The sequence below is a fragment of the Aotus nancymaae genome, unplaced genomic scaffold, assembly GCF_030222135.1.
Source record: "Aotus nancymaae isolate 86718 unplaced genomic scaffold, 86718_ANA_hifiasm-v0.15.2.pri h1tg000040l, whole genome shotgun sequence".
Taxonomy (NCBI): Eukaryota; Metazoa; Chordata; class Mammalia; order Primates; family Aotidae; genus Aotus; species Aotus nancymaae.
In genome coordinates this window covers 2881656-2909568 of record NW_026988454.1, presented here as the reverse complement: position 1 = coordinate 2909568, position 27913 = coordinate 2881656, and the positions used below count along the sequence as shown (strand labels likewise).

Below are 27913 nucleotides of genomic sequence, written 5' to 3'. Positions count from 1 at the left end.
AAGTTGGAAATTTTGATCTACGTGAATAAATTAAAAGCAGAAGAAATGGTATAAATGTGAAAAAATATTTAAAAATTATTTTTCTTAAATTCTATTTTTTTTTTTTTTTGAGACGGAGTCTTGCTCTGTGGCCCAGACAGCAGTGCAGTGGCAGGACCTCAGCTCACTGCTACCTCCACCTCCCAGGTTCAAAGAAGGACCTCGGCTCACTGCTACCTCCACCTCCCAGGTTCAAGCAAGGATCTTGGCTCACTGCTACGTCTACCTCCCAGGTTCAAGCAATTCTCCTGCCTCAGTCTTCCAAGTAGCTAGGATTACAGGAACGCACTACCACACCTGGTTAATTTTTGTATTTTTAGTAGAGGTGGAGTTTCATCATGTTGGCTAGGCTGGTCTTGAACTTCTGACCTCAAGTGATCAGCCCACCTCAGTCTCCCAAAGTGCAAGGATTACAGATGTGAACTACCACCTGGCTCATTTTTCTTAAATTCTTTAATAACTGATTCATTATTCAATTTGAAATATTAGCAACCTATTTGGGGTGTATAATATGTAGCAACAATACCAACATATATAACAATAGCAGAAAAGACAAAAAGCAGTATAAATTGAATTATTTTTGTTTTTTACATTTAATAAAATTGCAATAATATTAATTCAAAGTGGACTAATAAAAATGCATACTGTAAACTCAACAACCACTTGAAAATTTAAAAAAGGTGTGACAATAAAATCAAAAGGAAATGTAGAATGAAACATCACCCCCATACACAAATAGCTCAAAATAGAAAATGGATAATTAGAAAACTTATAAATGCAAATAGATTAAACAGTACATTTAAATGCAGTGATTGCAAGTCTCAACTATTGCTGTTAAGACACACTTTCATTGCAAAGACACAAAGGATTATAAAAGAATGTGATATATCAATAGTAAATGTGAGAAAGCTTGTGTGGCTAGTTTAGACACAAAAAATTTTAAGAAGTATCAGCAGAAGAAAGAACTTATTTCATATTGATGAGAGGGTAAATTATTGAGAAGACATAATAAATCTAAATGTGTAAGCACCAAATAACAGTTTCAAAATGTGAAGAAAAAATGACATACATCTATTTAAAAATTCACAATTTTAAACATATTGGAAACTGCATTTCCAGTTAGAAGTCAGAAAAATTACATTCACAAATAAAGTCTGAAGCAGAATATTCTTTTTCTTTTTAAATATTAATGATGAAGGAAGCAAAGGGTCACAAGGTCTATAATTTATGTTGAAATGGTATACTTCTTACCTCCAAAAAAGAAGCAAAAAAAAAATACAGTAAATTATTGATAATTCTTGAATCTAGGTATGGCTGTACATTTGATTATTTCTACTTTAATGTAAGTTTGAAATTTTTCTTAAAACATTTTTTACAAAGTGACAATTTCCATGAATTGAAAGTAAAGATTATTTGAGCAGGTAAGTATGATACATTTCAACATATTGACAGAACCAAAGCTGTATGACTGTAGTTGAGGCTTAGATAATTAGTAATAAATGATTTAAGGGGTCTAAAGAATTATGCAAGCTTAGGAGAAAATGTAATAAATTCAATTCAGGAAAACAACTGATTATTCATTAGTGGTATCAATGGTATCAACTCATTCCATTAGAATTAAAGTTATGTTCATAAAAATATAACTCTAGAAGAATTAATATCCAAATATAAAAATTAAAACTAAAAAAATCTATAAAGAACAATTAAATTATTTGTTACTATGAGACTTGATTTTTTTTCTTACCCTGTTGATAGACTAAAATAAGAGACCTGAGTTTTTTAAAAGATCAAAAATTTGTCCTACTGAAACTAATTTTTTTGTATTCAAAAGAAAATCTGAGTAAGGTTTTTGAAGCTTACCTAAAGATCTTTAATAATAAAAGAAAATTTTAACACCCTTAACAAAAATATAGATGAAAGAAAAGTAAAAATTCAACAAAAAATAAGCAAAATTTATTAATAGAAAAATACAGAGAAGTCAGAATAATAAGTAAGAAACAAACACGAAAAGATCTTCAATATAGTGAGTAGTCAGAGAATGGTATATATGAGAAGGAGTTTTCACTTTCATGTTAGAAGGAGTGTGAATTTCTACAGCCTTTTCTGAGAATTTAACATATGTATAAATTGTTGGCAGTATATGTTCCAGGCATACATTGTTTTATTGCATTTTGGTTGACTGTGCTTGACAAATACTGCGTTTTTGTTTTTTTAAGAAATTGAAGTTTTGTGGCAACCCTTTGTACAGCAAGTATATGGACGCCATTTTTCCAAGAGCAAGTGCTCACTTTGAGTCTCTATGTTACATTTTGGTAATTTTCAAAGTATTTCAAACAGTCTCATTATTTTATTATATCTGTCATGGTGATCTATGCTCAGTGATCTTTGATGTTACCATTGTAATTATTTGTGGGTGCCATGAATCACGCCTATATATGATGGTAAACTTAATTGATAAATATTGCGTGTATTCAGACTGCTCCACCAACTGGCTGTTCCCCCTTCTCCCTCCCTGTCTTTGAACATCCCTGTTCCCTAAAAGCAATAATACTGAAATTAGACCAATTAATAACTCTACAATGTCCTCTAACTGTTCAAGTGAAAGTCACATGTCTCTCACTTTAAATCAAAAGCTAGAAGTGACTAAACTTAGGCACATCTAAAGCTGAGATGGGCTGAAGGCAAGGACTCTTGGGCTAAACAGTCAGGTTGTGAAGGCGAAGTTCTTCAAGGGGATTAAAAGCGCTACTCCAGTGAACGTAAGAGCACTTAAGTGTTCTTAATGATATGAAGAAAGTGTTAGTAATCTGAATAGAAGATAAACCAGCCACAACATTCCCTTAAGCCAAAAGCTAATACAGAGCAAGGCCCTAACTCTCTCCAATTCTATGAAGCCTGAGAGAGGTGAAAAGGCTGCAGAAGTCTGACAGTAGCAGAGATTGGTTCAAGAGGTTTAAAGAAAGGTAAACCAGTGCAAGCTGAAGCAGCAAGTGCTGATGTAAAAGCTGTCGCAGGTTATTGAGAAGATCTAGCTAAGCGAATGGATGAAGGTGGCTTAACTAAATAATAGATTTTCAGTATAGACAAAACATCTATTAGAGACATCCAGGACTTGTATATCTAGAGAGGAGAAGTCAACGTCTAGCTCTAAAGCTTCAAAGGATGAGCTCACTCTCCTGTCAGGGGCTAATGCAGCTGGTGACATCAGGGGAAAGCCAATGATCATTTACCATTTTGAAAATTCTAGGGCCCTTAAGAATTATGCTAAATTGATTCTGTCTGTGCTCTATAAATGGAACAACAAAGCCTCAATGACAGCACATTTGTTTAGAGCATGATATACTGAGTATTTTAAGCCTAGCATAGAAATCTCCTGCTCGGAAAGAAAGGTTCCATTCAAACTGTTACTGCTCACTGACAATGAACCATCAAGAGCTGTGATGGACATGTACAAGGAGACAACATCCATTCTGTAGCTAATGGATCAAGGTGCAATTCTGACTTTCAAGTCCTCTTATCTAAGAAATATGTCTTATAAGAATGTAGCTGTTATAGATAATCATTTCTCTAATGAATATGGGAAAGGTAAATTGAAACCTTCTGGGAAAGATTCACCATTTAAGATTCCATTGAGAACATTCCTGATTCATAGGAGGTAGTCAAAGCTTCAAGACTTCAGTGGAGGAAGATGTGGTAGAAACTAGTGGTGCCTGAAAATGATGACTAATGGAATCACTATCAAACTTGAATGGATGAGGTGCTTCTTACGGATGAGCCAAGAAAGTTTCTTGAGACGAAATCTACTCTGGTGAAGATGCTAGGAACATTGTTGAAATGACAGCAAAGGATTTAGAATATTCCATAAACTTGCTTGATAAAGCAGAGGCAGGGTTTGAGAAGAATGACTCTAGTGTTGAAAGAAGGTCTACTGCAGGTGAAATGCTATCAAACAGCGCCGTAATCTGCAGAGATATTTTCTGTGAAAGAAAGAGTCCATTGATGTGATAAACTTCACTGCTGTCTTATTTTAACAAATTGCCACATCCAGGCTGGGCATAGTGGCTCTTTCCTAAAATCCTAGTTACTCAGGAGGCTGAAGTGGGAGGACTGCTTGAGGTCAGGAGTTTGAGACCAGCCTGGGCAACACAGCAACACCCTATCTCTAAAATAGGAAATGAAAAAATTTAGCTGGATGTGGTGGTATGCGCCTATAGTTCAGCTACTCAGGGGGCTGAGGTGGGAGGATCCCTAGAGCTCAGGAGTTCGAGGCTGCAGTGAGCTATGATCATGCCACTGAACTCCAGCCTCGTTGACAGACTGAATGAGACCCCATCTTTTAAAAAGAAGAAAAGAAATTGCCACATGCTTTCCTCCTGTCCTATGATTTGCAACCACCACCCTGGTCAGGAGCCACTCATGTTGAGACAAGACCCTCCAGCAGTAAAAAGATTATGATTTGCTGAAGTCTTAGATGATCATTAGCATTTTAAACAATAAAGTATTTTTACATTAAGGTATGCATTTTTTAGACATAATGTTATTGTATACTTAATAGGCTCTATGGTATAACTTTTATATGCACTGGGAAAACAAAAAGTTTCTGTGACTTCCTTTATTATAAAGTTTCTTTCAGAATATCTCTGAGTTATGCCTGAACATACTGTATCACACACACACACCCCCCCACCTTTGGAAAATCACAGAAAAATGCATAAGATGACATTACATGAAACAGACAGTTGATACTGGAATGCAGAATGATATATTACTTTTTCTTTATACCTCTACATTATTTGAATTATTAACATGCATTGCCTTCCAATGCATGTTTCAATGCATGTTTGTTTAAATTGCTTTTCAAGTTATCATGTATAAAAAATTATTTAAACATGCATAATTATACAGTATGTACCATACACATATGTACATGAGTACCAAAAGTGATGTTATTTTCAAGTAAATGCTTAAATTTTCTATTTATATAGTAATTATTGTAATAATTCTGCTAAAAAGAATATATTCGAGAAACTAGATAGTAGTTACATGATTCTTATTTATAAACGCCCCCACCACAAAAAAAGAAAGCTCATGGGTTTCAGGAAATGAAGGGATATTTCCTGAAGGCTGTATTTCCCCGATCTTAGAATTGACATTAAAAAATACTGAACAAGCACCTGTTTCTGTAGGTCTTGGAACAAGGACTACACACAACCTGTTGGAGACGCAAAGACTACAGACCACACTTCTCACTTGGGCTGAAGGAAAAGAAGGATATGCTAGAACATCCTAGTGGATGTTCCGTGGCTTTTCCCTGATACCAACCCTCTGTATGGTCCTGGGAGAGGCCCTGGCAATGTCCTCAGACTGCCATGTGTGAACATAAGATTTCTTTGTACTGTCTTCTTAAATAACATTCCCCAAATTGTATCAGTTTCAAGCTCTACAAAATCTGCTGTCCAGTTTGAAAGTAAGTTCAATCACAAAGAACTGCTTTTTATCTAAAGGCATCAATATCATTATACACAAAGTATTTACTCTTGAAGAGGTAAACTTTATTAGATACCTATAGGCATTTGTAAAACTAATATTTTGTGTTTGGTGTTACCTGAGTGAATAGTGAATTGCTTCTAAGAAATTTACAACAGTCTGTCCCAAAGAACAAATGTAGGATCGGTACTTAATGAATCACAGAGGAGATATACAGAACACCTGGACAAAAAGTGCAAATCCAAATTCAGCAAGACTGGCATGGAAGCAGTAAAGAAGCGCTCACTGGCCTAGGGAGAAAGATGTCCTCACTTAAGATGAAGTTGCTCAGACATGCAAACAGGAACAGGAAAGCCACAGCAATAACAGCTAGTGTGACCACTACAAACTGTCAAGGGGAGACGATGGCAGGTTAGCCGATGAACTTAGATTTCACATACAGATGGGTGAACGGGTTCATAATGAACATCCTTGACATATTTCTGAATCCACTAGGCAAGACACCCATCCTCAGAAACAAAAGAGTATCAGAGTAATTTAGCTTGATTCCATCAGGACATGTTATGTATCTAATCCTCCTTGTTCTAATTCCATCTTCCCTAAATAAACTTTTTATTGCTACTTGACTTCCTAAATGATTCGACCCCATGGGATGCCAATAATCTGATCCTTGTGACTGCATCATACATTTGCAGGTCAATAAAAGGGGAGTCCAGTTTCTACGTCAATCACATTAGCTTGCTTAATAGGACTGGATTCTGAAACAGGAATCCAATTTCATTTGCTCTTGAGTCGCTGAGGCCTGGCCAGACCCCGAATGATGATTAATGCAAGAAGGGACCTCTTGGGGAAACATCACACCAGCCTTTCCTTTTCAAGGAACCAGTCCCTGTGTGACTAGTTTAACTTCCAACCTGTATTTTAATTAACTTCACTAGACATTGTCAGCAACTCTGTCAAACAACAAAATGTCTAAAGTAAATATAAACAAGATGTACATAAAATGAAAAACATGTAAATCTTTTACATTTCTTTTTTCAAACATAAACTTATGCCACATTATATTTCTTAAGTATCAATTTATTCCAGATAACACTTTCTGAGCTTCTAAGCTTTTTAAAATTATTTTTACCTATGTGATTGATTATTAAGGTTTAGCGATCCGGTCTGGTACATCTCCTCCAACTGTTTCCTGTTTCCAAAGTATAAAGCAAGGTCTGTGGCAATGATGGCTTTGCGGATGATCTCAAGCACCTGCTCATATTCACTGGAGCTCAGGGTGGAGAAGATATTGTGCCCTTCCAACTATGGAAAAAATACAAATAGAAACCACCAATAACAAGCACAAGCTCTAATCTTACGACATTTTCAGTTATTTGAAACAATATAGTCAGTCAATGACACCTGGCACACTAATGAAAGGTTTGGGGGAAACAAAGCAATAGTTTGAAATCACTAACAAAATAGTATTTTGGCTACAGAAACAATGAAGTCGCCACTTTAAGCAACTATTTCAACTACAATCACATCATTCACTACCACAAAACCCCAGTGACATAAATATACCTAGTTCTTGCATATTTCTATAAAGAACTTGAAAATGTAAAATATTTAAGTTAAAAACTTTTCCTCTTAAGGTAATTAAAAGCTTCAGTAATTTTTGCATGATACTAGAACCTTAATGGGCTTAAAAAGCCATCTATATCTTTGTCCACTTCAGGGTGTAACATATCAAAGCATGCCTAATGAATAGTAATATATTTCTCTATATCCTACAAGAGAATGTCCTTCAACCTCAATATAATGTGTATGCAAACACATCAAAAACTCTAAGGGGAAAAACACCTTTCCATAAAACACGCATTACTGAAGGTACAACAACTCTAGGATCATCTTCTATTCTCAAGGGACGTGGAAATGGCAGAGCGTTACACGAAACAAGACCAGAACATTGGTAATCCGGATTCTATTGGCTCAGAATATTCTTCTGTGTATTAATCTTTTAAAAAATTTATAATGATTTCTTCCTCTGAAGATTTTAAGGTTTTGATTTGTAATTGAGAATAAAAAGCTTTTGTTGAAACTAAAAAGTTTGAGATAATTAAGATGCATTCAATTTGTAGATTCATCAATCACTAATATTATTTCATTATTAGTCAGTACAGTAGTACTCTAAGTTGATTTTTAATTAATTTCACTTTTCTTAATATACATTTATTGACTTAAAATACAGTAAAAAACTTAAAATGATTGAAGTATATTTCTTTACAAAATTAGACATCTCACTAAGACACTGTCTCTTCATATTCTTAAATGAAACTGTACATGCACCATTTGTTTTCAATTACTAGAATAGTCCTGTATTATTTGCTCTTAAAGTCTTGGAAGTATTTGAATTATCATATGATAAATGCAACAAATGGACTCAGTTCTAGTTATTTTCCTGGCAATAACAGTAGTAAGGCCTTACAATTGTAGGAAGTTCTACAGCTTATAAAGCACTTTCAAACACATGCCTTCACTTTCAAATTATAATACTTATATTAGTTCAGAGTTCCCACATGGACTGTACATGAGATGCTATGAGTTGAGCCGTTTGAGCACAGGCTGGTTAGTGACCAATGGGAACAGCAGGAGGGGAGTCAAGCTTTGGGCTGGTGGCTGAACACAATTATCATCCAACCTCAGCTCTCCTCATTTTTGTTGTAGAAAGTCAGAAGAAGGAAGTATTTACTCTGATTCATGCTGTGGTATCTGCTTTCCTTTGATGTGACCATCACCTCTGCATCAACACGTAATGCCTGTGACCCGTATTTCCCACTTCATGTTTCAGTATGTCTGGCTGGTGCTCATGTACGTATCTGCTTTCTGCAGGTCATGTGAAGGGAATCACAGTTGATACATTTTTATGCTTTGTATTTGCATGCTCTGCTCTCTTTATCACCAATAATTACCACCATAACCTGTTAAATTATAGTACATAAAAATTCGAGTCTGCTGTTGAAATTTAAAAAAAATTTCTAAAATAAGGACTCCTTAGCCTAGGCTCTGTAAATTCTGTTGGGGACAAAAGAGTTATAAACTCACTGTAATTCTACACAATACACTGAATGTGTCATCTGTAAGCTCATGTTTTTATCAGACTCCCAAAAGTGTCAACTGAACCAAAACTAAGATTCATTTTAAATAATTTATGCTATTTCAGAGTCACTACTTTTCAGTATTAAAGGAAACTAGGTGAAAAAGCTCAGTGGAAGGCTTTTATAATAAAAAGGCATAACTCATTTGCTGTCTCCTTCAATATTTTACAAGAGTAAAGGGAACGAATGAATAAACAAAAAATAAATGTCTCCCTTTTCTTTAAGAGAATCTAGCATTTGCTGCTACCCAAACTAAAGAAAATAAGGCAGGGAGATACAAGCAATGAAGCATAGCAGATAAACAGTATCTTCTTTAAACCTCCAATCTCACATTCCTTAACACATAATAAAGCCTTATAATACAATGTCACACTCTTATACACCAATTGATAATTTTATTATAGTTAAATAGTTTGAAGTCTATGTTAATTCAAGCTAGCTGATTCCATTTTGCATGCATCAAGCATGGAATAGTAAACTTTTTATACCCAGGAATGTTTTTAAAACTTAACAGGGGTGAACAGCATGTAATTCTCATCTCTGTGAAAGCACACAGGTAGGCTCTGGTTGTAAACGCTGTGGCTGAGATCTGATGTTAGAGAATGGAAACAATGTGGAAATTGGTGCCAATGCTAAAGATGACCCAGGGACTCCCTTAAATAGATGATCATCAAAATCCCTTCCAGCCCTTAATCATGAGGACCCTAAAGGCTCTGAGTATTCTGTCCACTGCTGGGGCATTAGGGAGCCACTGCTTTCTTGCCACATCTGTCTTTCCATCACAATGAAGAACATACAATATGTCTTCCTTTTTTTGGCAGATATTTAATCTGTAGTGCTCCATTTTGTGTAAGGACATTAGTAGTTTGGTAATTACTATATCCAAAGTCCCAAACAGTGTAAGTTTCATTTTTTAAGGAGCTGACAGTTTAGTGGAAGACATCTGGGCATAAAAGCATGTAATTAAAATAGAGTGGAATGCTCTCTATGACTGAGCTAAATACATTACTATGGAAGAAGTCCTTTATTTACATGGAAGGCTTTTCCTTGGTGAGGACGTGAATTCTGAAAGGCGAGAAGAGGTAGGAGGAGCAGCGTGTGACATGGAGCAGCTGAGATCCAGAAATAGTGATATTTGGTAGGAACTATAGAAAGTCCATACAGCTAAGCAAATTGAGTAGGGAAATAGGGAGTAATAACCTCAAATAGTGTTTTAATGGCTTGATTATGGAACTGAAATATTATCTTGAAGGTAATTATGAGCTGTTGACAATTTTAAGTTAGGTGGCGATATGATGAGACTCGTGTTTCAGAGCTATCATTCTAGCAACAACGTAGACTGGAGGTAAGCCAGAACCAAGGCAGGAAGACAGACAGATCTTCCTCAGACAGTTTAAAACATATTATTATTAATCACAAATAATGCCTCAAAAAGTCCTACGATGCTGGGCTCTATTAAGGAGATTCTTATGGAAAGACTCTGAAGCTCAAATTTCTATGCCTGCATGACAACCAGTCCAGGCCTTGATCTTCAGCAATCCTGCCCCACTGTGTCAAGCACTGCTACCGGAAGCCAGAGGTATGAGCTGAATCATTTAGGTGCTTTAGGAAAAATAAGTCAATGATGCAACTAAGTGCATCAAGCACTCATGATGGCAATGCCTTTAAAATACATGGAATACTGATTTTGAAATTTAATTACCTAGTACATAAAACCACCTATTAGGAAGCATTACAGTACAGTAATTAAGAGCACACATTTTGGAGTCAAATAATTCTAGTTTTTAATGTCATTCTGTATTAGTTATGTGACAAATAGATTACTTAACCTCTTTGATGCATATTACTCTCATTTGTAAAATGAAAATAATAATACCTATCTTATGGGGATATAATAAAAATAAGCTGTATTAAAATATGTGCAAAATACTTAAGTTTCTGGTTCACTGTAAGCACCCAATACATGATAAAATGATGACTATTATAACAATGATGACCGATGATGATGATGATGATGATAAAATCTACCAGTGTAACTTCCACAGTCAGAATTAAGGGAAAGAATGAACAAACAAATATATGCCTAGAAATGAATTTGATAGTCAAATACCTTTTCCATTCAGAACATATCTGTAGAAAAGGACAGATTTAAACTAGCCACTATGTCATATATTTTAGATTATTAGCACAGGTAGTGTTGAATATAAGTAATAATTTTGCTGTAATTGTAATACATAACAGTAAATTATACATAGTGCAGATGAATTGGAAGAACTCTCCAGCTGAGTCACAGAAATAGTACTGCTATACCGACTAGTAAGAAGCCATGGGATCTCAAAGTGTAGGTATAAATAGATCATTTTCAGAAATATGACCATATTTCAAAAGCAACACATAATTTAAAATTAGTGCAATTTTAAAAAATAGTCTTAATAATGAGAATAATCATTCCTAATGGGTCTATTTTCTAAAATTTTGGCTATTTTCAAAGTCAAAATAGGGTACTCACAGAAGGCAAAAGAAAGAAAAAAGTATAGTTTTAATTTGAATAATCATTAATATCTCATGAGTAAACAGAACAAACTGATTTAATACTCCAGCAATAGTGGTTCTATCACAATTACTAATTGTAAGCTAGTCAGCTTTAGGCAAGAAAACAAAGCTAACCCACTTTCTTGGATGTAACTGTTCCCATAAACAATCTCCTCACTTGAAGGCATTAAATTTGCCTTCCCCTGCTCAGCGTCTCAGCTCTCTGCCCCACCCGACATGGCTACTCAGTCTCCTTACATAAAGCTTCAGTTTCAGGTCTCCGAGTGCAGGTTCCGCCCACTCTGCCCTGCCCCCCATGCTCTACCTTCACATTTCCCCCTGTGCCCAGATCAACAGCCCCAGAGGTAGGCCTGTGAGTCTGCAAGTCCATAAGGGGCAACGACTCTTCTTATCAGCTTCTAATTCAGAAGAGGTGGGAAGCCAAACTCACAAACAGAAAATTTCAATACAATGTTAAAAAAAACCCAAACAACCACCAAGATGTATGCATGCCTGAGGTGCTCTGCGCTGTGTAAAAGGGGGCAGTGATGCACCCCAGTGATGTGGGGATGCACTCAAAGAATTTTACTGGATGAGGTCATAACTGAGTGGGTGGCCACAGAAAGGGTGTGGGGGAAGTACATGTGGAGGAAACCCCGCCAGTGGTACAGACTTAAGATACGATCTGAAACTACAGAAGCAGAGTAGATACTGTGGTCCTGGAACAGAAAGGGGCCTCTCATAAAAGACTTGTGTATCAACTGAGAAACCCGGAAATGACTCCTGACGCCCCGGGGAGCCACTAATGGCTTTTAAATAGGAGAAAAACATGTCCAGGCATATATTTGGAGGAGTGATTTGAGAGACAAGCACTTGGAGAAACAGTGATGGATAAGTGGGGAAAGGTGAAAAAACAGACAAAATACAATGAAGGCTGAAACTGGGATGTCAAGTAGGGACAGTGCTTGACACTTTGGAGGCTGTAGAGGTCAGAGGGGCAAGATTACCATTTACTAGAGACTCAAGTGAGACTTTCCTCTCTGCTAAATGTCCACCACGATCTATACACAGTGATGGGCCCTAAACACCGTGAACACAATCCTGACGCCCAGCATTTAGACATCATGGGAAGCTCAGAGAAAAATGAGAACGGAGATTGACTTTCTCTGCAGATGCTCTTATACGTACCCTTACTCCCTGACTTAATGTCTTCCCACCGCCCACTCAACAAGGGACTACCTACTGCATCCCTATCACTGTGACCAAGGTCAAGGCAAGCTGTGAGCAAAAACACACTTCCTGCTTTTCTACCATGAGTAACATACGTGTGTGGATCTGTGTATGTGTGTGTGTGTAGTGGGAGACAGAGAGAGAGCCTGAAGGTTAGCTTTTAAAGTCTATTGTATTATTCTGCTTGCTTGCTGTTGTCACTGTGTTAGCTGGCAGTACTCTTCTGAATGCCCTGCTTATCCAATAGATGCCACTGGCAGCCACACTGAAAGCTGGCCCTCAAGTTGGCAAAACTATGATAAGCAGCCCCAAATGCAACACACACCTGTGAGGATGCCTGATGGGGAACTGTTTCCAACCATGACATACAAAATTGCTTATGTTGTATCTGGCTCTGTGGCCAGAGGATGGACAGTGCCATGCTCACGATCATCTGTTTAGCAATGCAGATCAAGAAAGCAATAGGAAAAATCTTTTGTGACAAACAGAAGTATCACAGGTATTCATATCATGAAAGTACATATTGTTCTGTCTTATTTTAATGACTGGAAGTTGGAGTTTTTAACTGTTACCCAAGGATATCATCTTAATTAGTCAAGCTTGTAGGTGTCTTCTGATGAAATATAAAATCAGCTGGACTTGGTGGTAATGGGATGGAAGAATGGGAAGATAAGGCTAAAGAAGGGGAAAATGATGACTCTAAGGTCATCAGCCTACATTCCTGGGTCAATGAGGTTGCCACCACAGAGATATAAAATACAGAAGGCACCTACATAAGTATAATACCAAGCACAATTCGGGCCATATGGAATACAGAGTTCAAGGGCTTGGGCAGAAGTCCGACTGAACACTAGGCGGAATCACACGGGTCTGAGAGTCCTCAGGGTACCACTGTCAGTTACAGCCACAGGTGTGCCAGGGGGTGGGCCAATGAGAACAACGTAAGGGCAGAAGTCAGGGGACTCAGGCCTTCCTCACTCTAGACTGTGTGTTCCAGAGGACAGGGATTTATGTTTGTTCTGTTTATCACTATACTCCCAGTGCCTAAAACAGGTGTTGGCAAATAGAAGGTGCTCAATAAATATGTTTGTTATTAAATTGAATTTTAGGGACCAGTTAGATGAATCTGAAAAAACACTCAGAGAAGTATCATGGGGGGATAACTGCAAAATCAGCCAAGAGTACAGACATTTTCAGAAAAGGAAGATACTCTTCCGAATATTCCTGCCCATGTAGATGGGGCTGTTTATGACCCCAATATTATTTCTCCCTGGGCATAGCTCAAACAGAAGGGTTTTTGTCAATCAAATATATACATTTGTTTTTTCAAACTGGTAGTGCTTTTCATCTGAATTTGCGGTATCCCTAGTCCTTATTCCCAGCTTCTGTTTTTGCAATGTACCTAGTACCTTATCTTCTCTAAACAGGAGAACAAATTTGCTATTACTACTTCACCAATGACTGAAATTCCAGCTCTAATATCTGAACCTGTTCTGCCACACCTTTTAAAATGCCAACAGCTTGCCTGTCTCAACTTAACTTATTGCCATGAGTTCTTGTTACTAGTTCTGATCATTTTTAGGAACACTGCATTACATAATCTGCAATCTTCACCTTGCTGAGGGCTTGCCAAAATGGAGGCAAATGACCCTAAACATCCATTTTGATGGGAGCAACTGGGCCAAGGCTTCTTAGGGCTTAGGTGGACCTGGAGCTTCCCCTTTCCCACCTGCCTTCATGTGACTGCCATACTACAAGGTTTATTTTTTTATTCTACTCAGTGGCAATAAAGTTTGCAATTCTGACCTACTTCAAAACTAATCCTATTATATTTAAAATAGGCTCTCTAAAGAAACTCTATATTGGCTATTAAAATTCAGTTGTGATTAAACTGCTAGCAATGTTGTGCTGTCAAATGCACAAATTCATTTAGAACATGGGATGCTAATTCAGTGACTCCTAATTATTTCTAAGTGAAGTCATCCTGATGTCATTTCTGGCATTCTTCTTATGCAAATAAATAGTCTCAAATGATGAGTGAGGTCAAAGTAGATATAAGCTGTCATGAAGTTTTATAATGTTTATCTATTTACAAAAAGCATGTTTTACACGTATGTGTAAACATGTACACATACATAGACACACACACATTTTATCCTGTTTAAATTTCTATGTATGCTTGTTTTATGCATGTATGTATCTATCTATCCAAACATATGTCATTTAAAAGAGCTGGTACGAAGCAAATGACAGAAATGGTGACTACATGTTGCTTTCAGGACTGAGCTGGCCCATGAGCAAGCTCAACATCTGCTACCTACTGGGGATGGCTTGAAAACGACAAAACTAGCTCTGTATCTAAAATACCGTTCACTTTTACCCAGCAGGTAATTAGAAGAGCACGCGCAATAGAGTAACGTGATCGTTTACCTGCGTAGGCCTGAGGAAACGAGACCTGGACAGGTAAGTTTCTGAGTTTTACAAAGGACTGAGCGTGCAGCACTGCCAATCACGTGGACAGTTAAATGAGGAGGCACTAATAGAAGCCTCTGGGAAACTGAGGGGAGAAAAAAATCCTGGCGTTTAGAGGAGGCCCAGCCTGTTCAACAGAGAAAAACTGCACCAAGTGGCAAAGTCTTTCTGCTTTGCGACTTGCCTGTGGCCAATTACTGGTAGAGTCACTGCTGGCATTTTGCTGTGACATCCTGAAAACCCAAAACCCTTTCCCTTAGACACATCATCAGAAGACGTAACAACAATTTCTCTTCCTACTTAGAGGTGCTGACAGTGAAAGGAACATACAGGGTCCACTATCTTAAGCCGCACAGATTATATTTTCAAAAACTGTTTGTGACAGGAATCAAATCATTATGATGTAACAGCTACCTTTTAAAGGTGAGTTTGAGAAAAAACATTTAAGAAAGAAGGAGCATATATATCATATTGAAGTGATATCTGGGATTGTCTATACCCATTACCAAGAACATCTTAAAAGCAACAAAGTAAAAAAACAGACAATGTAAAAAAAAATAAATAAGAAGGCTACATACAATGCATTTAAAACCTTAAATCTACCTAACTTTAAAGATCTACTGTTTAATACGTTCTGGTTCAAGAATAAGATAATCTATAAAATTAATTGATTTAAACTATGTAAAATAAGTATTGCTTTAGGATTACATGTACTTTTTAAAAAACAAATGTGATTGCAAAATACAGATATTCAAAATCTTTGTAAATGCAAAAAACACTATTATTTAATTATGACTATAAATATAAGGTCCTACAATAAATGTAGCTGTTGGTTTTGAGGAAACCATACCGGTCTTCCTTTTTCACCTATGAAGTATCACTGTCTTTTAGGCAGCCCTTCAGACAAAGCGGGAGATGGTGCGAGGGGACTCACCTGGAGGATGGACACCGTCTGGGAGAAGTGGTGCTGCTCCATGGTAGAGGTGGAGTAGAGAGCTGCCAGAGGGTGGTCGAACTTCTGCAGGTAGCTGTTACTAAAGCCCCTGTGGTCCAGGTCATGACACAGACACGCAATCAGCAGTCCTTTGCGCTTTAAAAGACAATATGATACAGAGACGTTCAAAACACAGAAACAAACAAGAGCACACTTACAGCTCACAGTCATGTCACATTACTTTCTGGCATCAATATGGCAAACACCCTTAGGGATCTTTGAATTCCAGATAATCTAACTTATCTGTAGCCCCTTTCTTTGTTTCTCTGCTTATGAATCTGACAGTCAAATTATTTTTGAGTTTCTCTCTTAACTCTAGGAAGAGGTGCAGGAAGTATCAGATTAAAGGTGGTATAAAACAAATGCTCCAAAGAATTACAGATAAAGTAAAGCTGCACAAAGAAAGAAAAGCCAGTTTCCACAAAATCTATTCGGTGTTAAATTCTAACAATGCTATAACTATTATAACAATAAATATAACAGGTAAATCATATATCACATGTGAAAAAGGCAAACATATAGGAAAAAGGTAGAGCAGGCTAAAGGGAATTAGAGGGAGTCAGGTTGGTTATGAAATAAAGCAGGCAGGCCTCATGAAAAGGCCAGGTGTGAGCAAAGACCTGAGAGAGAGGAAGAGGAGGTGAGCGGAGTGTGGGAGAGGACCACTCCGGGCCCGGGAGCAGTGAGAACGTACACTTGAAGATGCGTGTGCCCTGAGACTTGGAGGATTAGGACAGCGGCCAGCGGGGCAGAGTGGGGGAAGGCAGTCATCACACAGGCCTTATATTCTCAGTGACTGGGGGAACTATTGGTACAGGGGTTTAGCAGAGCAGTGTTATCATCTTGCTTATATGTTTAGAAGATTATTCTGGCAACTGTGTTGAAAACAGACTCTAGAAGGATGAGGGATCAGTGAGGAGGTTTCTAAAGTAATTGAGACAAAATGTAATAGAACTATAGACCAGGATAATAACAATGAAAGCTTCTAAGGGGTGATTAAAGTCTGGATGCAATTTGCAGGCAGAACCAACAGGATTTTTTGACTGTCAGGGTGTGAAAAGGAAAGGAGGGGTCAAATATGACCTCAAAGTTTTTGGCCTTAGAAGCTGTGATGATTACCATCAACTGATATGGGAGAACTGTGGGTGGAACGGGTTTGAGGAGAGGTCAGGAGTTCATACTTAGACTGGGTGAGAAGTCTACTCGATAGGTAAGTAGAGATCTGACAAGTGGAGATTTTGATTTGTCACGTAGAAGCTATTGAAACCTCAAGGTCTGGAGATAGCCCTCGGCTGGAGAAATGAAACTGTCAGTGCTCATGTGGCATTTAAGGCCACGTGATTGGCTGAGCTCACCAAGGTCATAGTTTGAGGACACAGAAGGGTCAAGGTCTAAGCTCTCAAGTATTCCACCTTTAAGTCCGAGGAAAGAGAAGGAATAAGGAATAACAACAACAAAAAACCCAAGGGAGGAACAGCCGGTGCATCCGCGAAAACCAGAGCCGAGCGTCCCGGGATTCAGGTGACGTCACTGAGTGCTGACCCTTGGATCTCACAAGGTGGGGTGTTAAGGTCAGAAGCTTGCTCAGAGTTATTTTCAGAAAGAATGTGAGGAGAGGATTTTGAAAGAGCCAGTAGGTTAACACTTACATGTGGTTTACTGCAAAGAAGAGCTAAGAAACAGGGAGGGAGCTGAGCAGAGCAGCAGATCAGAGCATATTCTAAGACGGAAGTCAAAAATGCACGCTTACATGCAGATGGCAATGATCCAGAAAAGAGGAGTAAGAGCATGATAACGGAGGAAAAGAGGAGAGTGGGAAGCATTGCTAGGCAGTGTTCTCAAAGAGGTGGAGGTGACAGAGATGATAAAGAGAAGGGTCCGCTCTGGAGAGGAGTGTGATGATTTAAGGGAGGTGTGCAAGGCAGAGCCTGCTGAGGGCAGACGCTGACAGATGGGGGTGCTGCTACGGGAGTCAGCAGAGGTTCTCACAGGCGCATTTTTAGCGATAAGCCTGCTTCTTCTTTATCCTGATAATGCAGAACTGGTTTTTCCCGTAACATAATTGGAAGGGAAATCTCACCAGTAACCCCTAACCCTATGAAACAACATGTTAGCAATCATAGTTGCCTGGCATTCTTAAGATAACTGAATTACTTATGCTGTTGGTATCATTTTGTTTTGGGGTGGTTTCCATGTTTATGCTGCCGTGTTATCATCATGTACCTGCTAAGAAATCTCAAGGTTTTATAATCTTGCACAATATGTAAAAGTTACCATCTTTCCAGTTTTTAAACTCATTTTTAAAATTGATATGACTTTCAGTAGTTTTATTAAAGGTGTGCCAGAATCATACATCTGAAAATAATGTATGAAGAATTACCCTTGTTAAGCATTTCCCTTTAAAAAGATCAAATGATAACTTCTAATGGTTCTGTTAGAGATTAAATTTCCTCTTTATAAAATATGTTTTAAATATTTGCATATGTTATTTGGGGATTATTTTTCAGCCAAAACGATCTGAGGTTTTGGGAAAATGTAATGATATAATTCCAGAAATGACTTAGGAATTTAAATGAGAGTCAACATGTATCAACAATTTTTCTCACTTATCTTTACATTTTCAATTTTTTGAATATAAATTCCAATGCTATTTGAAAGTATAATTTCTATAGTTCTTAAACTCGCAGGGTATGGCAAAATGGCAAAATGAGACAATGAAATTACTTTCTTAAAAGGAACAGAATGGAGAAAATGCAGAAAGTCTCAATACACAGGGTTCAACACAAAAGGACATTGTTTAGACAAACATGAACAAAGAAGAGATTTCATCTGGATCTTTTGGGGGGAGGTAATAAATAATAAATTACTGATTAGGCTAAACTGCACCTGAACTAGAGATTTTTTAAAAAAACAACTAGAGGATAATTTTTTATTCTTTCTTTAAAATGCTACGTTTTATTTTGTTTTTGTTTTTCCTAGAATGCATCTTTCGAGTTTTCCACTCAGACTGTGAATTTGGTCCAGTAGGATGGAAAAGGATAGGATGGACCTTCACAAGTACTGGATTCTAGTTTAAATGTGAATCTGAGAAAAGCACAATTTATTTATCACAAAGATGACTGCTCCTTTCTCTGCACAGTCATATGTCACCTAAAAGATGATACCAGTTTTACAAAGGAGAGAAGGGAGGACTCCATCTAAGGTGTGAGTAGACACTACCGGTCCCACGTTGTCAGAAGGAGGAATATCCTTCAAGGTCAGGATTGTCCAGATGTGGAATCAGCAACCTTTGTGGCCAGGAGTCACTAAGCCCTTAGCCTGGCTTTCAAGTAAGGGAATTTGACTGTGGTTGGTGAATGGAAGTGGCAATCTCCAATTCTAACTCTGAGATTCTGAAAGCTTTGGATATGTCACTAACTCTGGGTATTTAAAGTCAGGTAAATTAATTAAACATTTCAGACCCTTTGCTTCCTCATGCTGGAGGAGATCAAAACCACTTATGTCTTCACTGTAAATACTCTAAGTTCTGAAATTGGCAGGATATGTCTACATTATCCAGGGCATATAAGCAATGAATAAAATTTACTGTTTATATCCCTTCAGAACATTTAAGCTTTAATAGAGAAGACAGACTACAAAATTAGTGTTTCCTTGGGGGATATTTTGGTGAAGTTAAAATTTCCTTTATCTACATTTCTTATACAAAATAATATGCTAAATGTTTGGGTACAGGAATCTAAAAATGGGCTGCTATTGATTTATTGAAACAAAATTTTTCTTAGAGTAACAGGTCACAAATCCATGTCAACAATGTGCTCCTGATAGGCAGTATTCAATCCACTGAGGTTACGAGGAACAGTGGTGAAGACTGCACACCCACCTCAAGGTCTGTGAAAAGTGTGTGGTTGTTCTGAAGTATGGCGTACATGCAGTGTGCCACAGTGACCGCATGCTTCCAGTTGTGATAGGGAACTCGCCGGTAGTTCTTCTTCACAGACATAATAAAACGACACAACTTTTCAAGCTCAAAGCTGCATGGAAAAGAAATTGTTATGACTGAAACCAGTAGCGAGTCTCTATGTTGTAGGAGAACCCTCTAGAGTTAGTACGCATGTCTGTACCCTTATACTCGTGCAACTCTAAATAAAGATTTCCACACTGACTGAGTCCATGCACACTGAAAACTCAATCACCATTTCCTTTCCATTTCTCCAGCAAAAAAGAAGAGAATAAGGACTCTTTGATAGTATCTGTTCTAATATAGTAACTGTCCCGCCAGTGAGAAAATACCAGTATTAGCACACAGTCACCCGTCACCGGCCCTCATGATCCTCCTTGTTTTTACATTCATTTCCGACACCCCACAGTGCTCAAAAGACAACACAGCACCATCTTGCTAAAGGGTATTTTGAGCTAATATTTTCCAAAAGGAATACTCAGACTTACAAACCGCAAATATCATGAGACTTTTCTAGAGTGACTGTACTTTCAAAGTAATTCCAAAGTATTAAGTATTATTATACACTCAAATTAAGTATCAAATGACCATATTCAAATACTGACACAGTATATAACATAATATGATGTATATTTTTACATATGTCATACTTTATGTTTACATATTTTTATATTATGTACTTAAGACCCTACGAACTCTCAAAATAGATCTGAGACAGCTTAAATCAAAAGCATACATAAAACAGGGATTTCTAAAATATCAAGGAAGTCGAGAATTCATAAAAACTTAACATATAACCTGTGTTTTTCTCCACTGAAAATTTTCAAATGTCTTTGAAGTATAAGGCATGGCATTTTAAGAATTCCAACTGGTCAAACTCTCAACTGCATTCTCACAATTAACTGGAGTTAGGTATCCTATGTGCATCCTTTTGAAACACTAATTTATAAAAAGTCACAGCTAGAAAAGACACAGGCTTCAAGAAGAATGCCAATTTAGTTCTAGAGAAACTAAGAGGCTCTATAACACATTTAATTCCTAAATGAGTAAAAAAGAGCAAAAGAAAACTATTCTTGCATTTTTACATTGTGTGTTTACACTGCAAAGGATCAGATATAAAGTCAGGAAAGGCCTCTGTGATAGGCCAAGGTGAGTGGGGAAAGATTTGCAATAAAATGGTGCCATAATTAAATTAAATTACTGACAAAGGACCGCACTTCCAATAAGGAGACATGTTACTTTTTGATCTATTCTAATAGAAAGTTGATGCTAAATTTACACATGGTATTCTAAACATGGGTTTTAAAAGTTTTTAAAAGTATATAATTCTGGTTAGTAGTAACCCCTGTCTCTTTCAGTTATATAGGCAAAGCAATTCCAGCCTCTGTTTTTATGAAAGCTTTTCAGATTTTCTAACCAGGCTACAACCACGTTGCTAGATAACCCAATAGCCCCTACAGAGAATCTGAAAAGGCTGCGCATTTGTACGATAATCTCAGCCCTTTTTTATTTGAATATTTAGAAAAAAAAGTAATGCATATATGTAATATTTTTAAATGATTATAAACAAAGATGGTGGTGGCGAGGCATCTATGTAGAAGGAAGAAGAGGTTATGTCACCCAAAATTTCAAAAAGGAAATTTTAAAGGCATTCATACCAGGATGTCCCACAGGACCGATGAACCATATACACAAAAATTCCAGGCCACATGTTTTCAAAAGGACCAATGTCGAAGTGGAATCTGAAATTTTAAAAGAGCAGTTTATCATTAAATGTAATTAGAGTAAACATAATAACTAAAGAAAATAATCTAACTTTTTTGTCCCAAGGAGCTAAGGAGACACCAGGAGCTCGGCCATCCCTTTTCCTGCCTTCCCAGCCACATCTCTCTGGTACTGAAGATTTCCAGGAAGAAATTTCACATATTCCCTTAGAAATCTAGTCCAATATTTGAGGTATTGATTCATTTTCTATTAATCTGTTTAAAAATGATGCTTCATTTGTTATCAGAAAAATTAAAAGTACTAAAAGGTATATTACAAATATTAGATACATACACAATCATAGAAAAGGGGAAAAGCCTTTTGGAGCTGTAATTGTTCTTTCTCCTTTTTAACTGATAATAATTTCACTAATATAAACACCAAAGTTACAACCTATTTTTCATTTGCTAATTTAGTTACCAACATTAGACTTGAATAAACAGTATGGCATAATATATACTATAATTTTAATTGTAAGGCAAATATTAGACCTAAGTCACTTCTGAAGGTTGCCTATGTAGATAGTGTCCGCTTACACTCACAGTGAACATAAAGTTATCACAGGCCCCACCCTCTAGTAACTGAAATATATTAACATAGGATTAAAAAATAAAGTATGAAAGTCAAATTATGACAACATTCTTGAATTTAATTTGGAAATTTAAATTTATACGGAAATGAGGACTCTCTGGTATCTTATGTTAAATGTCATTTTGAATGTTAAATATTACATAGTATAAAGTATGCAAGAGACTAATGAGAAATGCTAACGTTTAGGTTAACTCATTTCAAAACTGAGTTCCGATTTGCTTTTTTAAGATAATGAGATCTGGCCTTTATTTCCAAATCGTATCACAATATCAAATCACTTCAGAGGGAGAAAATGGCAACACATGGAACCCCACATGTAACATGTGTATAATAATTGTGACTCTAATTCTATAACCTGTTTCACTTTAGGTTCAATTCAATTAAAAATGGTTCCTGAAGAAACTGACAAAGCAACATACTTACAATTCAATTTCTTTGCAGAGACGCACGGGAAGGGTGAATCGCATGAGGTCTTGCCACTCTTCTGCAGTACAAATGCTATGGTAGGACAGCTTTTCCATCGTTACCCGGTAAATGCACTCTGAGTGACGAATTCTATGATACATCTAGAAAACAAATCCCAAAAAATCCCCCAAATTAAAAGAATGTTTAAATTGTTTTGTCACTGAAGTTCAGAATTTGGTTTTAAAGAATCAGAACTAAAATTAAAACCAAGGTGGAATTATTTTTTTATTATCCATATTTCCATATGCACTGGGATATGCATACATACCTGTGCAGATTCAAAGCAAATAGCTTTTAAAAAATGATATCAGTGCTTTAAAAGTTTTTATCAGACATTATCTCTCGTTAATGAGATTACTTGGCATTTGTCTTCTTTAAAATGCTCTGCATTTCTAAATTTTTAAATAATAAAAATTAAAAACATTCATTTTATAATCAGAAAATGGTATTAGTACTTTTAAAGATCAATATAAGATCTAAGATACTTCTCAACCTATTAAAACAAAAATTTTATTACATTTCACCTGCACATCAAATTCAACTTCCTTGGGAAGGTTTTATCATCATTTCCTTCTCTGGTTTTTAGTCTTGACTGTATATTTTTACTATTCTTAACAAGACTGAATTTGGGAAGTTATTGGTGTTACAGCAATAAATTCAAATGAGTAACACAAGTTTGCATTCGTCACAGATTGTGCCCATAAAGTATATAAATTGGTAATTACATTAATCAAAATGGATAGGTACATTTCACCATCCTATTAAGTTGAAATCTGGTGTATCTGTATCTGTGTGCAAATGTTTTACAAATAATTATAAATTAACATGTGAGATAAAATAAAAACATGCAGTGGAGCCAAAGGAATGGGTCAGTATTTATACTTGTGAATTATTTAATAGGTGGGATTAATTAGGAACTGTCTAAAGTAAATTAATACCAAAACCATGGTGGTAAGCTAGAGTAGCTTTCTCAACATTTTGCAGTTTTAAAATAACATTTTCTACAGGATAGCTCACCATCTATATGTAGGACTATCCAGTCCACATAAAAATATGAATGAAAGCCAGGCACAGTGGCTCACACCTATAATCCCAGCACTTTGCGAGGCCAAGGTGGGTGGATTATCTAAGGTCAGGAGTTCAAGACTAGCCTGGCCAACATGGCAAAAACCTATCTCTACTAAAAATACAAAAATCAGCTGGGTGTGGTGGTGCATGCCTGTAATATCAGCTACTTGGGTGGCTGAGACAGGAGAATCGCTTGAACCTGGGAGGTAGAGGTTGCAGTGAGCCGAGATTGTACCATTGCACTCCAGCCTGGTGACAACAGTGGAAAAAAAAAAAAAGAATGGCGCTAAATAGGTCAAGAGTGAAGATATTTTCTTTATTTCATCATTGTTAAATATTTTGCTTCATTCTTGGTGATCTCAGAGTCCTCTCATGTTTGATCGTGAAAATCTTATCAGTAAACAAATTGTGGAAACGCAAACCCAATGAATGAATGTACACTTAGTAATTATATGCACACAAACAGCATTAATGTATTATTTATATTATAAATAGAAATTAAAAACATTAAATTTAAGTGGGTATATTTTTAAATATTTTACTTACCAAATAAGTCTTTGTTCTTACTAAAAAATTACATATTTCTAAATTAAAGTACTATAATTAAATATTATTAATCATCAACTGCTTTAATACTTTTGGAAATAGTGATTTAAGGGATGGTTCAGTTTATTTCACTATTTAGATTTTCAGTTATACTATTTGAGAAAAGTATTCCTTAAGAAATATGTTGATTCAAATGGAATAAAGGTTGTATTGGCTGTGGCTAACACCGGTAAACCCAGCGCTTTGGGAAGCAGAGGCAGGTGGCAAGACCAGCCTGGCCAACATAGCTAAACCCTGTCTCTTCCAAAAGCACAAAAAAATTAGGCAGGCGTGGTGGCACACACTTGTAATACTAGCTACTCAGGAGGCTGAGGCACGAGAATCATTTGAACTGGGGAGGCAGGTGGTGAAAGTTGCAATGAGCTGAGACTGCACCACTACACGTCAGCCTGGGTGACAGGGCGACAGAGTGAGACTCTCTCTCAAAAAAAAAAGAAAAGTTGTACTGGCTGTTCTTAAAAATTACACTTATATTTTTGTTTCCTAATGACTAATATGCTTGGTTGAAATTCAAATATATTTACATTTTTCTTGATGTTAATCAGTTGACCCTGCAAACGAATCAGCTGCATTTTTATATATTATCTAAACGGTTTCAAAATCAATGAAAACTATTTGTGGAGAAGATCTGTATCAGGTAAAACTTGCTTCATAAAACAAAATCATTAAAAATTCTATTTTAAAGGTAGAAGGAAAGGGGGAATAAAGAACAGATTAAATACATAGAAAGACAAATAGCAAGATGGTGGCTTTACGCCTAAACATAAATGTGAATGGTCTAAACATCATGGTTAGAAGTCAAGGACTGTCAGACTGAATGAAAAGTATGGGTCAACTATATGCTGCTTATAAGATTTCTACTTGAACTATAAAGACATAGTGAAAAATTTAAATGATGGAAAAGCTATACTATTTAATACCAGTCAAAAAAAGTTACAATGGCTTTATTAGTAATAACAGGCAAGGTAGATTTCAGAACAAAGACTATTATCAGGAAAAGAAAATCATTTCGAGTAACAAAAGGGTGAGGTCATTACAAGGATATAACAACCCTAAGCGCTATGTACCTAATAAGATAGTTTTGGTATACAAGAAGCAAACAGTGATAGAACTGCAAGTAAAAGAGACAGATACACAAATCCACAATTATAGTTAGAGATTTCACACCACCCTTTGAACTGAACTTCTCAAATATCAACCCAATCAAAATCCTAAAAGGCTTTTCTATAGGAAATTCTATAATTCATATGGAAATTCAAAGGACCTAGAATAGCCAAAACAACTCTGAAAACAAAGAATGAAGGTGAAGAAATTATACTGCCTAAATCCGATACTTATTATAAAGTTACAGTAACTAAAGCAGTGTGGTAGTGGCATCAAGGGACACAAACACATCAGCGGAACTAAACACAGAAATTAGGACCACACACACGGTTAGTTGATTTTCAGCAAGGTTGCAAAAGTGAGACCATAAAGAAAGGACAGTCTATTCAGCAAGTGGTTATTTATTTATCTTTTGGCCAATTGATAAAATAATCCTCCCTCCTTATAAAGTTGAGAAAGAGCATAGATAGATTCAGAAGTGTAGGCTGGACACCGCTGTCACTTTTTCCTTGCTGCACAAGGCCCACTCTGTCAGAGAAGATTCTGCTTCCTGAACAAGACATAAGCTTCTTGTGCATGAACTTTCTGAAAGCTCCATCCATGTGTTAATAATCAATACAAAATAATTTCTTTAATATCATTTACCCGAAAACATCAAGATCCAAGTTTTCACATTTTCCTCATACAACTTAAAGGAATGTCACTTGCTTTCCACTTCAGAGATGATCGCGTAGATTCTGGTGGGAAAGTGAACCATCTACAGGATTTACTCAATATTTACTGTAATTTGTATTACCTGTAATTCAGTGAAATTCTACGGTAAAGCGGCTAGTAAGAGTAACTATACGAGACAGTACAGTAACTGCTACTACAGTCATCAACCCTACTGAGCACTTGTGCCAGGCAGTACGCTAAGTGCTTTGCATGCGTCATTTCATGTCAGTCTCATAAAACTCTTACTCCTTTTATTGTCATTTTATAAGTTTATGATCTAAAATTGGAATTTTATTTATATTATTTTTATTTATAATTTTTAACGTCAATATATTATAAATATGTACAAATTAAATTTAAATTTTTATTGATTTATTTTTTATTATTTTTGTAATCAGTATAGGTAAATAACACTAATCACAAGATAAAATTATTTAAAATCACAGCAAAAAATAATTAGTTTTGGAAAATTCATAGATATTTACTTCCCAATTGCTAAATGACCTTTTATATGAATAGCAGAAAATAGTATAATCTAGGATGATTAGGAAATGATTTTACCATATTCCTCCTATTACAAGTTACTGATGAAGGTAGAAAAGCATGTCGTCTTTCGAAGCGCATTTTGCATAAATTATTTGCCTCTAACACTGCAAACCTTGGAGTCACTATCCAAGTAAAACAGAATTCTAGCAGAAAGAACTGCTCTTTGTCTAAAACTGAAATTGATTTTGCTGGCCTATTAGTTGTAGGCACGAGGATACTGAAAAGGTATATGCGCTCGAAAGACAAAAGGATAAAGACAACCCGGAAACCAGGACTGTCAGAACATGTCTACCATATGTTAAAAACAGCATCCCCACTCAACTGGCATACAAAAATATTTAATTAGTGATTATTCAGAATGTTTTTCTTGGGGCCTATTTACACAATAACCCTCATTACACTTAGAAATGACTGTGTCTACGAGACATTCTAATGTTTGTAATTAATGTTCATAGTAAACCTAGAGTCACTTTAGGGTCAGGCAACTCTTAGAAATCTAAACTCTAGAATCATTTATTTGTGCCGAATCTCTTGTCCACCACTTACTAATTGTATACATTTAGGCAAATTACTTAATTCACCATTCCCCAGGATCTCATCTGTAGACTAAGGATACTACAGTACTTAGCCATGAAAGAATGTAAGGTTCGATGGGGTAACATGGGTAAAGGCTAAGAACAAACACTGGCCGGTCACTGCGAAGCTCTCAATGCTAACAGCGACCTTATGTTAAAATGGTATCAGCACTGTGTTGCCATGCCATTTGACTCTTTTGTTTGATTTTGGTGACAGTCAAGAAGAGACTCTGCTTTTCTGTTGTGGCACTGGTGCACTGAACTGGCTTGCAAGAGCCAATTATGCACATTTCTTTCCAACTCTGCATTCATTATGGCTTGTGCGTAGCTTGAAATTGTCCACACTGGGGGAATGTTCACCAGAGAAGCCGGGAAACACACAAATCAGGACCGTTCTGTTTTCAGAGGGGTGGCTGTAAAACACTTACCGGCACACCACCTGGCATAGGTATTCTTTAAGATACAAGCAGTTCAACTTTGGGAACGTTTGAGATAATAACAATTGTCCTACTGTTAGAAATTATACACTCTTTTCTCCTATTTACATTTAAATCAAATTGACAAAATATGTATTAAACTATATATTTTCTATATGTTTGTCAATAGCATTAAATGATATCATTAGTCA

The 27913-nt window shown here is 36.5% G+C and overlaps 1 protein-coding gene across 5 annotated transcripts in view; it reads right to left on the bottom strand.

Annotated features, from left to right (window-relative positions):
• PDE10A (phosphodiesterase 10A) overlaps positions 1 to 27913 on the bottom strand; it is a 661629-nt gene that overhangs the window by 35033 nt on the left and 598683 nt on the right. For all 5 annotated transcript variants that reach the window (XM_064360475.1, XM_064360473.1, XM_064360474.1 and 2 more), the window contains 5 exons: positions 22631 to 22773; positions 21511 to 21594; positions 19775 to 19925; positions 15835 to 15990; positions 6659 to 6831 (listed from right to left, as the gene is read on the bottom strand). In XM_064360475.1, the coding sequence (XP_064216545.1) occupies positions 6659 to 6831; positions 15835 to 15990; positions 19775 to 19925; positions 21511 to 21594; positions 22631 to 22773 (707 nt within the window). The remainder of the gene's footprint in view (positions 1 to 6658; positions 6832 to 15834; positions 15991 to 19774; positions 19926 to 21510; positions 21595 to 22630; positions 22774 to 27913) is intronic.